The following is a 12,871-nucleotide window of genomic DNA, read 5'->3' as shown; positions in this document are numbered from 1 at the left end:
TGCCCAAGGACAGTGTGAGAGTTTATGGGACCATTTGTGCCCAGGGTGGAGTGGGATTCACACCTCTGCCCCATCCCAAAGTCGATTTGCTTTCTAAAGCTGTATGGTGATAGAGACCTATCTGCTTCTAAGAGAACACCATGTGCAAACTCAGGGCCCATTCCAGGTCCTGGAAGGGACAACCTGGCAGTGTTGAGGGTAGTATTGATGTAAAATGGAGGAGAGATGGGGATGGACAGAAGGGAAGTGGAAAATGATGCTAAGTGTAGAATCCCAGGGTGGGAACAGTCAGGATTTTGATGGAGTGATCAGTCTCAAGCTACCCCTCTACTCCTAAGAGAACCTTTTCTAGCTTCTTGCACACTAAACTCATCCCTCTTGTAGACTCAAACCATCAGGACCAAGTGCCTGGAAAAATCAGAGAAGCTCTGCAAGAAAGAAGGTGGGAAAGGTGTCATCTTTGTAATGAAGATGGGGCAACAGGGAGTTGGGGCTTGCATGTGGATTTTGCCCCAAAAGCCCTGCCCTCCTGCAGGCTGCTGGGCAGCTGTGCATGGCACTGTGATATCCTGATGTCTCTGTTGTTTTATTAATTAACTGGGTATCAGAGATGAGAGCACGGGGACTTCAGTCAGCAGTGGGGTACTGAGACACAAAACCAGCACTGGTGGATGACAAACTGATTTTTGCTCACAGGTAACGTCAAGGTAACTGGGGTGTCTGTGTTTAGGAGGGGCCAGCAGCCACACAAGCCATCAGGGAACAGGCCACGAAGGTCCCCAGAAGGGATTTGGGGTTCAGCTGGTACCTTTACTGGTAGGAACCTGTGTGTTCCCATCCTCAAGGTGGTGCCTAAGCGCTGACATGTGGCTTAGAAATGTGCACAGAAATGTTCCCCTGGGACCCAGAGCCACATGTGAGACCCGGGTGGCTGACCATGTTGTTGGAAACTGAGGAACCTGTGTTCACAGTGAAAACTTCCCATATCTCCCAAAGCTTTTTCTGGACACACAGCACTGAATTTCTGGAGCTGAACAGGCCAATGGTACCCACTGGTTTACAGAACACTCTGATGCACCCCCTGTCCCTTCCCTGAACTTAGATTATTTAAGTTCTCCTTGCACTTGGTGGCAGGTGGGACAAACAAGCCCAGCCAAATATTTTTGGATCATCCCAAAAATCCCAGCTCTGGGTTCTGACCCCACAGCAAAGGAATGGATTGTGTGATGCATCTCTTGCTCTCCTGCTGCACTTCAGGGTTCAGTGAGGCTTTTTTTTTTTTTTTTTTTGCTTCAACAACTGCTGAAGAAGGATTCTTGCTGGAGACTTTAGAAGGAATATTTGAGTTTGCCACTAGGAGGAAATTTTGTCCTGTTCACGCTGAGATATAAAGAAATGTTTCTTGTGCATTTTTGCAATCTCACTGGGAACCAAGAGTGACCCACTGAGCAAGGAGGACAGAATCCAAGCCCACAGCACAGCACTGGATCCCTAGGGAATTGTGGAAGACCAAACTGGGCTGATCCAGGATAGCCTGCTCTTGGGAAACCTCTCCTTCAGGTCCTAGTGCTTGGGAATCTCTTGCTCTTTGAAGCCTCAGGGTTCACTGGCCATTTCAAAACATATTAATTCTGTCCCTTGCTGATTGTGTGTTTAAAACTTACCAGTGGGTAAGACACCACTTGTGGATGCTGCTTCTCCAACCTTGGCCCTGTGGGATGCCTGGTCCAAAGGCATTTGTGTGTCTCAGCTTTCCCAGATAATAACTGGAATGAGGATATGGGGAGTCCTCCACACCTGTGACACCAAGTGCTCCACAAGACCATGACATTAATGAGTGCAGTTTACTCAGTAGCTGTCAGTATTTGCATAAATGTCCAACACCCTTTAAATCCTCTTCTTTTCCCCCCTCAACAGGCTTTTGGATGAGGAACTTAGCAGGTCAGTTGTGTGAAAACTGACTGAGAAGCATCTTAAATGTCCAAGCCTCTGAAACAGCATGGGAGCTCCTAGGAAAGCTGATCCTGGTAGGGATTTTTGGACCAGTGCTGGTTCTGAGTTTTCTCTGAGCTGGCCATGTCTTCCCTTTCTGTAAAAACAAGCTAAAATCCTCTAATAGCCCTCCTCAAAAAATAACCCCACAAGACTCCAAACAAAGTAAAATCATTAATTTTGAACCCAATGAATATTTAGTTTCCTGACTCTGGGGTAAATATTAGATAGATTCCCAATTTCAACCTGAAGCAGTTTATTTGGCTGCTGTTCACAAGTCAGACACAGCAAAAATCAAAGAAATCTCTTTTGATTCAGGTTGGGTAATATTGCCTGAGGGGTAACATCATTTTCATTTCCACACATCCAGCACTGGCACAAAACGGCATGGACAGGTATGAGAAATGGATCATGGATCCTTGGTTCTAAGATTCCAGCTAATAGTTTCCTTTTTTTTGTGTAAATAATAATTACCAATAAAACATTTTCCTTCAAAAAAAGAGAATGTGAAAAGAAAAACACCATTGCATTTGATAAAGCAAAATCTTTTGCAGTACTGCCAAAAGAAAAAAAAAAAAAGAAAGAAAGAAAAAACAAAAGAGAGTTAAAACAAATATAGCTGTTAAATAAAAGATCCAGGTACCAAAGAGCAAAATTTAATGAAAGCCAAAACTGTTAAATATGGAATCCTGTTGAGAAAAAATGTCAATGTCTTTAAGAGTTTTACCATTACTCTATTTTTAAGAAAAGTGTAGTAAAAATACATATTACAAGTTTACATTTTCCACGCTTTTGTCCTCAAAAGAAAATTCTTTTTTTTTCTTTTTTTCTTTTTTCTTTTTTTTTTTTTTTTTTTTTTTTTTGTAACCCCTCCACTGATCAAAAGCCTTTCACAGCTGCATCTCACATCTTCATGTCACACGTGGCCAGTTCTAGCAGTGCTGCTGCTCACAAGACTGCTGTGACCTGCTGCCACAGGATCCTGTTCCTGGAGGAGGATGGGGCACTGGTGGGTACCAGTAGCCTGTTCCCCCCACACTGGCCCACAACACGACAAGAGCTGGGTCAGGAGACTCATCTGAGAGCTCTGGACATGGAAAAAAGAGCTTGTGCTGATAAGGATACCTCCACTTGTGCTAGCGTTACACAGAACTGACATTAAAATTAAGAAAAGCAGGTTAAAAAGAATGATAAACAACAGAAAGTGCCCTGAAGTGGTGCTTGGAGTGGCTGTTAACTGAGTTCATGTTCAGCGATGAGAGATGAAGATCACAATGTTCCCACTTTTGGACAGAGGAAAACATTGGCACAAGACACACTGTGCCCAGGCTTAGGACCTTGACTCTGACTTGCTGGTCTCCAAAGTGTTGCATGACAAGTGGATAAGTGGAGCAGATGCTTCAGACCAGGCTGGTCTGAAGTGGTAAATGTGTTACTCTGCACAGTCATACACTAATGGGAATTGGTATTCACACAGTAAGGTTTCCAGCCTTACTTCCAGATTCTCCTCATAGACCCGTGCCAGTCATTTGCCTGCATCATTTTCTCTTCGCCTTCCCTTCTTTCATGGCTCCTCTCTTGCTATGTTGCAAAAAACAGAAAAGAGCAAAGAAAATGAGAAAAAGCAGCTCAGAATACTCCAGTAGCAGCTCAGTCCCTGGACAGGTTTTTGTTGGACTCTGTGAGAACCTTTGAACTTTATTTGCAGTAAGTGAGATGGGACCAGGCCAAGTGGGCTCACTGTAACCCCTGCCCCACAGATCTTCTCCCTCACCAGATGTTCCCCTGGGAATCCTTCACTTGAGAATGTCACACCCCTGAGGTCTCTCAGGCCCACCAGGGTGAGAAGCATTTGTCTGTCCATGCCAGAGATTCACAGAATGAACCTTTGTGTGGTTCTGGGAAACCGTTCTTGCCCCCTTGACCTCCAGGCCTGTGGCTCGACCCCCAGCTGCCCCTCTGGCACTGTGGGTTTCTGCAACACCAAGTTTGGGGTCAGCAGCCTGCTTTCCTGACTTGTAGGTGCTTCCCCCTCTCCAAGGATACGAGTGGGAATCTGCTACGGTTGGCTTTGTACCCAGACAGGCCCCAGCTTGGTGGGGAGGTTGAGTGTGACCAGCACTGATGCTGCTGAATGTCAAGGTTGCTTGAATTAAGCTCTTGTATGATCTCCTCCTTTGTTTGCTTCAGCAGTTCCTTCCAGGAACCCATTCTGGCCAGCTACCTACAAAATGTCCCTCTGAGTTAGAAAAGAATGGCCATAAAGGGATTTCAGAGCAGAAGGGCAGGGGTGTCCCCGTTGCAGCCCCATGACTTGTAGCACGTTGCGCTGGTTAATTGGCAGCTGTCTAGAACTGGATGTCTGGAGATGGCCTGTTCCTGGCCCGAGGTGGTTCCCTTATGTGACCACCAGAAAGGGAGCACACACAGAAGCTAAGCAATGAAGAAATGGTTCACAATTGCTTATTAGCCCCCAATAACCTGGGCAGGAGAGTCACATGTGAGGGGAATAAATACCACATTTACTTTCCCTCTTCAGCAGCCAACCGTGATCTTAGACCAGCCCTCTGCTCCAGTCTGCCACTCTCCACTCCAGGCACGTCACTTTCCTCTTGAATCACCACTCATCGTCTCTGGAAGAATTACTGCTTTTTCCTCACGCTACCTGGGGTTTCCAAACTCACCCATGACTTCTCCCCCTGTGAAACTGCCTCGTGTTTGTGTTCAGGCTTCTTCCTGCATCGAGTCCTTCCTGCTGAGGGAGATCCAGGGCAGCTCTGTCTGCCTCGCTGCGATAACTCCACAGCCTGAGTTCACCACAGAACAACGAGGGCAGAACCACGATGGACAAAAGAGGTCAATGCTGACGCCCTGCACTGAGTTCAACTTGCCAGGTATTGGTCTTTCCTTTTTTGCCTTTAGTAGCTCAGACATTGTGGTTTGCATCCCAAATGAAACCAGACTGAAGGACTGAGCAGGGAAGGGGGAAAGGGCTGATGTTACCCTGACACCACAGGAATTAGTAAGAAAAAATATATATATTGCACACACTAAGACTTATTAACAACCAAGTTAAAACAAAATGGCATAGTCCTCATTAGTGTTCCAGTGGTTCTTTGATCAGGGATGGTTCACGAGTCTGTAAAATCCCATTACACTCTCCTTATTGCAGTACAGACCTGTTTCTGTTCTCCTCCCAGTGGATCTGTTTGCAAAGAAAAAGGGAAATTTATTTGATTTCCTTGAGAAGATCCATCCAATTGTCCCTTCTGTCATCATCGTTTGTCTTGTTGGTGTTGGGTATGTTTTTTGGCTCTGGAGAGGTGGAGTTGGGCTGCCCCTGCTCTCACCCAGGGAATGGGTCAAAAGGCCAATTATAATCCCGTAGCTCCCAGGGACATGCCAGTGCTGTGGCTCATGCATGGGATCGTCTGCATGGATTTGGGGAAATCGTGGCTGACCACACGTCCATTTTCTCCACTGCCTCCTGCTGCAGCCGGCCTGGGAAGGGTTGATGTCCGTATGGCTTCGTTGATTGATTGCTGTGGGATTAAACAAAAACCCTTTTTAGGAAAGACGGGGGGGTCTCCCCCTGTCCTTTGCAATGTTGGAGAAATTATAATATTAACCAGTGTTGTCTTTCTGTTACTGTTCTCCCCTTCCTTGTCTCCATTCAGACTCTCACTTTCTGCATGTCCCCGCTGCATCTGCTCTGTTCATTCACACCTCTTCTACATGCAAAATTAAATGTTTCAGCAGTATTTTGGGGTATAAAGCATCAGTGCCATATGCCAAAAACCTCTTCAAACTCTACAACATAAGAACAGTCATCCTGGATCTGAGCAGAGGTATTTTACACACTTCCCCCATAGAGATGCTATTGCTACTCCAGGACTGTTATGTACGGTGGACTCTGATTCACTGCAAACATATGTTTAACTTTCCTCATGTGAGAACTTGAGCATGTGCCTGTGTTTTTGTCTATAGTGATGGCTGAGGTAACTAGGAAATGCAAGCCTAATTCAGGAAACCAAATTTAATCTTCCTGTTTCAGATACATCCAAAACATTCACTTTCAGAGATCTATGGAAACCACCTGCTTAGAACAATTCAACTAAAAGATAAAGCCAATTTGGTTTCTTTGCATTCAAGCTATGTTCAAGGGCACCGTCATTCTTTCTGGACTGGGATATTCAGGTGAAGAATTATCCCTAACAGATAAATCTGGAATAGCTACTGAGCTATTGCATTGTGACACGTTTTTTTTGCAGTGCATTTGTGCCATACCTAGCTTTACAGTGGGCACAAATTATAATCTAATCTTTGTAGTCCCATGGACACTGTTCATATTATTTTACCTCTGTGCTCAAGGTAGCTCTCATTGCCTGTGGAATTTCCTGAACCTCAATGGGAAAAGAGCTGTAGCACATTTTCAGTGCATTAGAAATGTTATTATTGCTGACAAAACACTGAGCGTGCTGTGAAATGGCGACATAAAATCCAAACAAGCAGTTGCTTATTTTCCTTTAGATCCTGGGTGAGTTTCAGTGAAATAAAAACCTATTTGGATTGTTTGAAACTCACTGCATGCTTCATATTTCCATAACAAATTCCATGCTCATGGGAGAGGTCAAGATGAGGAGCACCAGGGATGTGTCACACATCCCACTGCCTCCTTGAACACCACAGTATCTGTATAAGGGATTGCCCAGATACAGGTGTTCCACAGGTGCGGCATTAAATGTCTACCTCCAAGACTCTCAAATCTAATCCACTTTTGACACAACAATCAGAAATTCAGGCACACCAGAATTTAGGGCTGAAACCGATCTCCTAGGCTGTAGGAAATATGCTTCTGCAAGGCCATGACAGGGTGGAATTAAAAAAATCATTACAGGACACATTGGAGGCCAATTTCTCTCAAACAGGATCCATAATTCTGGGATTTGGAGGCCCATGTCATCCATTCCAGGGCAACAATGCTCTGAGCATGTATTGGTGTTGTCAGCCTGGAAATGGCGCCAGCAGGGTGCCAGCAAAGGGAACAACAGGATGTGAATCATTACTTCACTCTCCCAGTTTTATCTTGCTGTTAAGAGCCTGGGTTTGGGGATTTTTCCATATTGCAGCACCGGCTGTATCACACCAGCCCCAGCACACTTCATCCATGCTGCACACACATTGCCATACTCTGCCTTCATTAATTTTAAGGAATTTCAATGTGTTTCTGTTGCTGCTTGTTCTGTGGTTTTGCTCTATGTCTTGATTTTGAATTAGCATTCTGCCACATGTCTGATCTTGCATCAGCTCCCCATGCCAGCCCACTTGACCCCCTTTCAGCTTCCTCAGAAGCTCCTATTCCTTTCTAGCAAGTTGAGTGACAAAGTCACTTCATTATCCCTATGTCTTGGCTTTCCACCCATGGTCTGGCCTGCATCCGTCTCCGAAGGCAGCTTTGGAGCCGGGGGAGGATCAGAGAGAAGGTGTGAAAGGCCGTGGAACGGGTTGCCACCTTCATCCGCTTTGATTCACTTCTGGACTTGTAACAAAACTCGATTAAGGCAACCAGCATGGCGAGTCCGAGCCCACCGATGAGGATATAGAAAACCCCCGCCACATTGCTGAGACTCAGCGCGCTCGTCTTGTCCTGGAAGAAAGAGGAGACGGGAGGGAAAGGAGGGCACACGGGAAAGGAGAACAAAATTAATATGGGATTGCTCTGGGAAGGGTGCTGCACAATATAGCAGTACTGGCATTACATCATCTTCCTCTTTAAATGAACAAGTGACATTTCTAAGAGAGTTTTTCAATTTTTAATTCAGTGTCTAGTAAATCTAACGTTTCCCTCACACAAACAAATAAACATTTCCTCAGCAATGTGACTCTTGGTAAAGGTTTGGGATCTCTGTTTTTCAATCAGCTAACTTAAATGCTTGTTTTATCCAAAATGTCTAGTTTGAATTATTGATTAAAGGAGGAAAAAAATTGAAGTTTTCCTCCTCTGTGACATTTGCTTGTCCCTGATGTCTTGCCTGAAATAACCTGTTCTCTTGGAAATGCTCATTCCTTCATTCCTAGATTGTTTCCCCCGCAAATTCTGTTGCTGAGCAACACATTGAAGTGGATGGGATTTTTTTCCTTTTTTTTCCTCTTCCTTTTCGATTCTGGGGTTGAGGTGACACCTGAGCTGTCCGCAGAACCTCATTTGATTTCTATGTAATAAGGCAGTTATTTCATATGCAATCAAGACCTGCTGATGCATGTCTAAGCTAATTATTTGGTTGGCAATAAATAGGGCTATTAATGAGCCGCAACTTTTAGTCAGCAGCTACATTCTGATTTTACAATTGCCTAATGAATCGTCACGGCTCTCTGGGGAAGAGACAAAGCTCAGAAAGACTCATTTCACTGCGAGGGAAACCAAGTTCCCACATCTAACCCTGATGTCACCCCCTGCAGCTTTCAAAACCTTCTCCTCCATGATGACCAGGTAGAGTTGGGGTGTGAGGATAATCTGGGCAGCAACAGGATCCCAAAATTGGCTCAGCTCCATGTGCAAGGCTCCTGTTTCTAGGTCAGTCTTTTTCTACAGTGAACCAGACAGAGTCCCCTGCTCCATGCTTGCTGCTGCTCTGCAATTTTGACTCGATACCTATTTGACAGTACAGATTTCCCCAGGGCCAGCCCAACAGCTCAAGTGCAAATCTGCTGGGGCCACCAGAGTCTGAGCAGCACTGACAGCCCTGCTCTGTGGGTGTGGGAGGACGATTGCACGTGGCTCATTTGAGATGTAGCCACACAGTTAAAGGAGAGCACTGGTGCCTGTGGAAGTGTCTGCAGCTGGTAAGGAAGCCTCTGCACAGTTCTTGGTGTTCCTCTCTGCTGCTCCATGGACACGTGGGCTGGTGGGTGGCACAGCCTGTTCCTTGCCCTCGTAGCACAGTTGATTCACTTGCTTTTCTTGGCAGGTTTTACAAGAAGCAACCCACAGTTTTTGGGAAGGGAGGGGATTCAGGAAACAGAAAAGGATATTGGAGTGATGTCGAAAGGGTCCAAACTGGAATTTCAACATGACCACGGAATGTTTCAGTACAGTGCAGTCTGCCTGACACTGGTACAGTCTTTCAGGCAAGTATGTTTTGCAAAGGACTCTGTATTTTCCTGTATTAGGGTTTGATGGCAAAAAAGCCAACCCCCAAGGCATGAAAACATCTCAATTTTCACAATTAAAAAACCCTCCTGTAACAGAAGAGAATATGATTTTTTTTTCAGTTAGAAGAAAAGTGGGTTCCAGTCAAGAATGCTAAAAAGATATTTTTTCTTCTATTTCACCTTCATCTGACCCACTGCCCATGCAAGCTGCCAAGCTTCTTCCCAGCTGGAGCTCCCACTGCGGGCTCTGGTACCATGGGGAGGAACTTTCCATCCTGAACCCTCTGCTGAAAGATGCAAAGGTTGTTATGGGGCTATCCCTGCTGAGTTTCATTTGCTGGAAAAAACTCAATTTTCTGTTCTTTGCTGGTTGATCACTTTGACAAGGGACTTGTGGTCACCATGTGCTGGTGGAAAGATTGGGTTTCTCCCTTGTAAAACCTTCATGCACTGGTCAGGTTATAATCTTGATGCTTCCTGTGTGCTCTCTGTAATGAGAGATTTCTGCAAATATCCTCTTAATTTCTGCAGTTTCAATATTTGAAAGATTATTTCCCTGGTCTTTTTCTAATCTGCCTTCATGCAATTTTTCCCCCAGGCTTGACTGTATATTTGTTCAGCCATCTCTTCTCTGCAGATTTTTGGGTGTACTTTTAAGCACCAATTGGGAAATGCTGGGAGTTTTTTAGTGGTGATGTAGAAAAGCAGAGCAATTACGTAGAGGAAAGTGTGTTACAACATATCAGGTACTTTGCCCTTTAAAATTCAGTCTGAAGGAGCTGCCCCAGCTTCAGGGAGGGGTAAAGACGCTGAAAGGGGGCTGCCCTTCTCAGCATCCCAATCTTTCAGCCTGGCTTCTTAATGAAATGTGGCTGATTAGCACATGCTCTCTGTCCAGAGGGAGGAATGGGGACAGGAATGCAGGTGGAGCAGCCTGTTTATCTGTGTATTGCTAAAAATTGTCAGCCTATACTTCCACCTTGATTTAACAGAAAGGTGGAAACCTCCACAGTATCAGGAATGTCCAAGCTTTGTGCAAAAGGATGACACTCTAGACAAGAGAAAACTCATTGATGCTCTCCTTCAAATAAATGGACCAGTGCAATCCATACAATAGTCTTTGACTTGCAGCCATAGATCCTTAGGAAATCTGCCTTCCTTGGCTCTGTTGGGCACAAGAATACACAAATTTCAGGGTTTATTTGCCATGATATTTATTTCCACCCCCAGTTTGGGGTTCATGGTCCAATGAGGCACCTCCTCAGCTGGCTGCAGCAGAGCAGTCTGGCAACCAGGAAAGGCTGCTGGTTCTTAATTCCCACTTTCCTCCTCATGCCAGCAGCAAAACAACCAGTAAGAGAGAGGAGATGACCCAAAGCAGTTTTCTGCACCACCACTACAATTCATTTTGGAGCTGTTATGTTTTTCTTACATTTACTTTGCAGTAGCATTATTATTGTTATTGTTATTACTCTTATTACTGCCATTCCTATTATTACTGTGACACTTTGGGTGAACTGAATGTTGTCTTATCCAGAAGGCAAAGGAAAGCACTGAGAGACACAGTGGTGAGCAAAGATACAGGGAAGGAAAAAGCAGCCTGAGTTTCACTTCTGTTTCCTTAGTAAGGTTTCTCCCAAGGAGCTGAAGGCAGATTCCTGGGGCACTGAGGAATGCTGAACTGCAGGAGCACAGCTGATGGCACAGCCTGCTACTATGAAAAGGCTGAGAAGTGAAACTGCTCCTGTGGTGATGCTTGACTTCTTGCAAATCCTCCTTTTAATATCCTTTTCTTCCTTCCCTCTCTCAGCAGGACATGCAGAGATGTTCTTTGGGCAGGAGTGACATCTCGTTGCTCCCATCAGCTGCAGGACCTGACCCACATGAAGGGTCAAAAGCCCTGAGTGCCCCACTGACGCTCTGCCTGCTGTTTCCATGCATGATCCTGTCCCAGTAATGCTCATAATAACAAAAAAGTCCCAAATTGTTCTACGTGCTCAAGAGGACACTCCCCTCCTCTCTGCTCAGGCTCTGTGACTCCAGATGCTCTCCTGCAGAGCTGCCCATCACCGAACCAGCTTGTTAGTGGGAGTGTAAATGTCACTGCTCGTCTCCCGCAGCAGCAGAGCCCTGACGTGGGGGGAAGATTGGCAGGTGAAAAGAGAGAGAAAAACCCATCTTCCCAAAAGAAAAACCCATCTTCCCAGCCTTGTTGCTGCAGCAACCAAGCACCTTCCTGTCTGTTACTCTCAAACATGGCACTGTGTCCATCATCCCCTTTGTCACTATTTAATCCTCGTTGGCTGACAGGCATCAGGACAAATTTGCTGAGTTTCCCAGCAGGGCTGGTCCCCTCTGTCACCCAGTGTCAGCAGAGCCCGTTGACAGCACAGGGTGATGGCACCTTGAGTTGTTGTAGTCCCCAGAAGATGAACTGTCCTTAGAGCATGTGGCAGCTCCAGAAGTTGAGCTTTTACCCCCAAAGATGGGTAGACTTTAGTGGGGTAAGGCCTGAAGCTCAGCAATGAAGAACAGCATTGGCTATTGTCTCAGAGTACTACCAGGGATGTGCAGGAGCACATGAATGTCTGGGGATGGGGCTGCTCAGCATAAGACACCTTTGATTTGAAAATCTGCCAATTTCCTGCAAAGCCAGGGCAAGGCACCAGCAGAATTTGTTCCTTTTTTTATTTTTTTTATTAGTTATTTTTTTTTAACAAAACCAAAATTCTTTCACTGGACAAGAGGATTGGGAAATGTTTGTCTTTGATAAAGCTCTTTTAATTGCACGACACACCTGGGTGTCCCTGAAAGCAGCTTGCCATCCTAGGAAAAATTACTTCCTTTCTCCCAATGCCTTGCAAAAGCCCCAGGAATCACGTCCATCTGCCACAAAATTTAGTCTACCTTGTCGTTACATTTCAACAACACAAGGCATCGCTTGCAAGCCCATTTCATGGCCTGCAAAAAGTCCATCCTGTACTTGTTTTCAAAATCAAAATCCTTCTAGGGAAGTGCCCATTACAGTGTCTCTGTCTCTCCTGCTGTGGCAAGTTGAGGGGACTCAGAAAAGCTCAGGAATTGGGGGGTGGTTTGTAGCCACGTGCAGTGCTGGAGGTGAGTGTGTATGGAAAAACCCTGGTCCCGTGTGAAGGGGTGGCTGCTGCGTGTTCACAGTGGGGACAAGAGCAGCAGGGACATTGCTGCCCAGTGCAGGACACTGCCTGGATGTCCCACTGTCTGGCAGTGCAGCTGGGGCCATGGATTGGATGTCCAGCACCTTGTGGGATGCCATGACATATCAAAATATTCAGCAAAGCAGGAGCATTTGCCTCCGGAGTTCGAGTTCAGATCCACTAATGTATCTGCTGTTTCTCCACAGGAATTTCTCTGGATAAAAAACTTGGTGGGCAATATATAGGTAAACAGATTAAAACCAGGATGCACAGAAATCAGTACAGGCATGGAACATCATCTAGGACCAATGAAAATAAGCCTGGGAAGCAGCAGAAATTTTGCTAGGCTCTGGCTAAAAACCTTGGGCACAAACCTTACCTCCAGCTAGGCCCTCACCCCTCTTCATAAGCACTCATCATTCTGAAAATCCCCCAACTGCAAACTAAACTAAGCTAAGCTCAAAGTAGACCAAAATGTGAAGGTTTTATCATGCCTGTGTGAGGAAAAATATGAAATAACCTCCAACCTCTCCAACTTAGCTCTGGACCTT

At 45.5% G+C, this 12,871-nt stretch overlaps 1 protein-coding gene across 4 annotated transcripts in view; it reads right to left on the bottom strand.

Moving 5' to 3' along the window:
• Positions 1-2,231: 2,231 nt before the first annotated feature.
• Positions 2,232-12,871, bottom strand: part of GRIA1 (glutamate ionotropic receptor AMPA type subunit 1) — a 120,678-nt gene continuing 110,038 nt past the window's right edge. For 2 of the 4 annotated variants that reach the window (XM_039701330.1, XM_039701326.1), the window contains exons 15-16: positions 7,505-7,639; positions 2,232-5,555 (exon numbers count right to left, since the gene is read on the bottom strand). In XM_039701330.1, coding sequence (XP_039557264.1) covers positions 5,367-5,555; positions 7,505-7,639 — 324 coding nt within the window. In that variant the 3' untranslated portion in view covers positions 2,232-5,366. Of the gene's footprint in view, positions 5,556-6,267; positions 7,640-12,871 lie in introns of those variants that run through there. The other 2 variants (XM_039701327.1, XR_005626690.1) reach the window with 2 other exon arrangements.

Source organism: Passer montanus, unplaced genomic scaffold, assembly GCF_014805655.1.
Source record: "Passer montanus isolate IOZ18808 unplaced genomic scaffold, ASM1480565v1 scaffold15, whole genome shotgun sequence".
NCBI classification, from domain to species: Eukaryota; Metazoa; Chordata; class Aves; order Passeriformes; family Passeridae; genus Passer; species Passer montanus.
The sequence above is the reverse complement of the archived record's forward strand: the minus strand, read 5'-3'. Positions and strand labels throughout refer to the sequence as shown.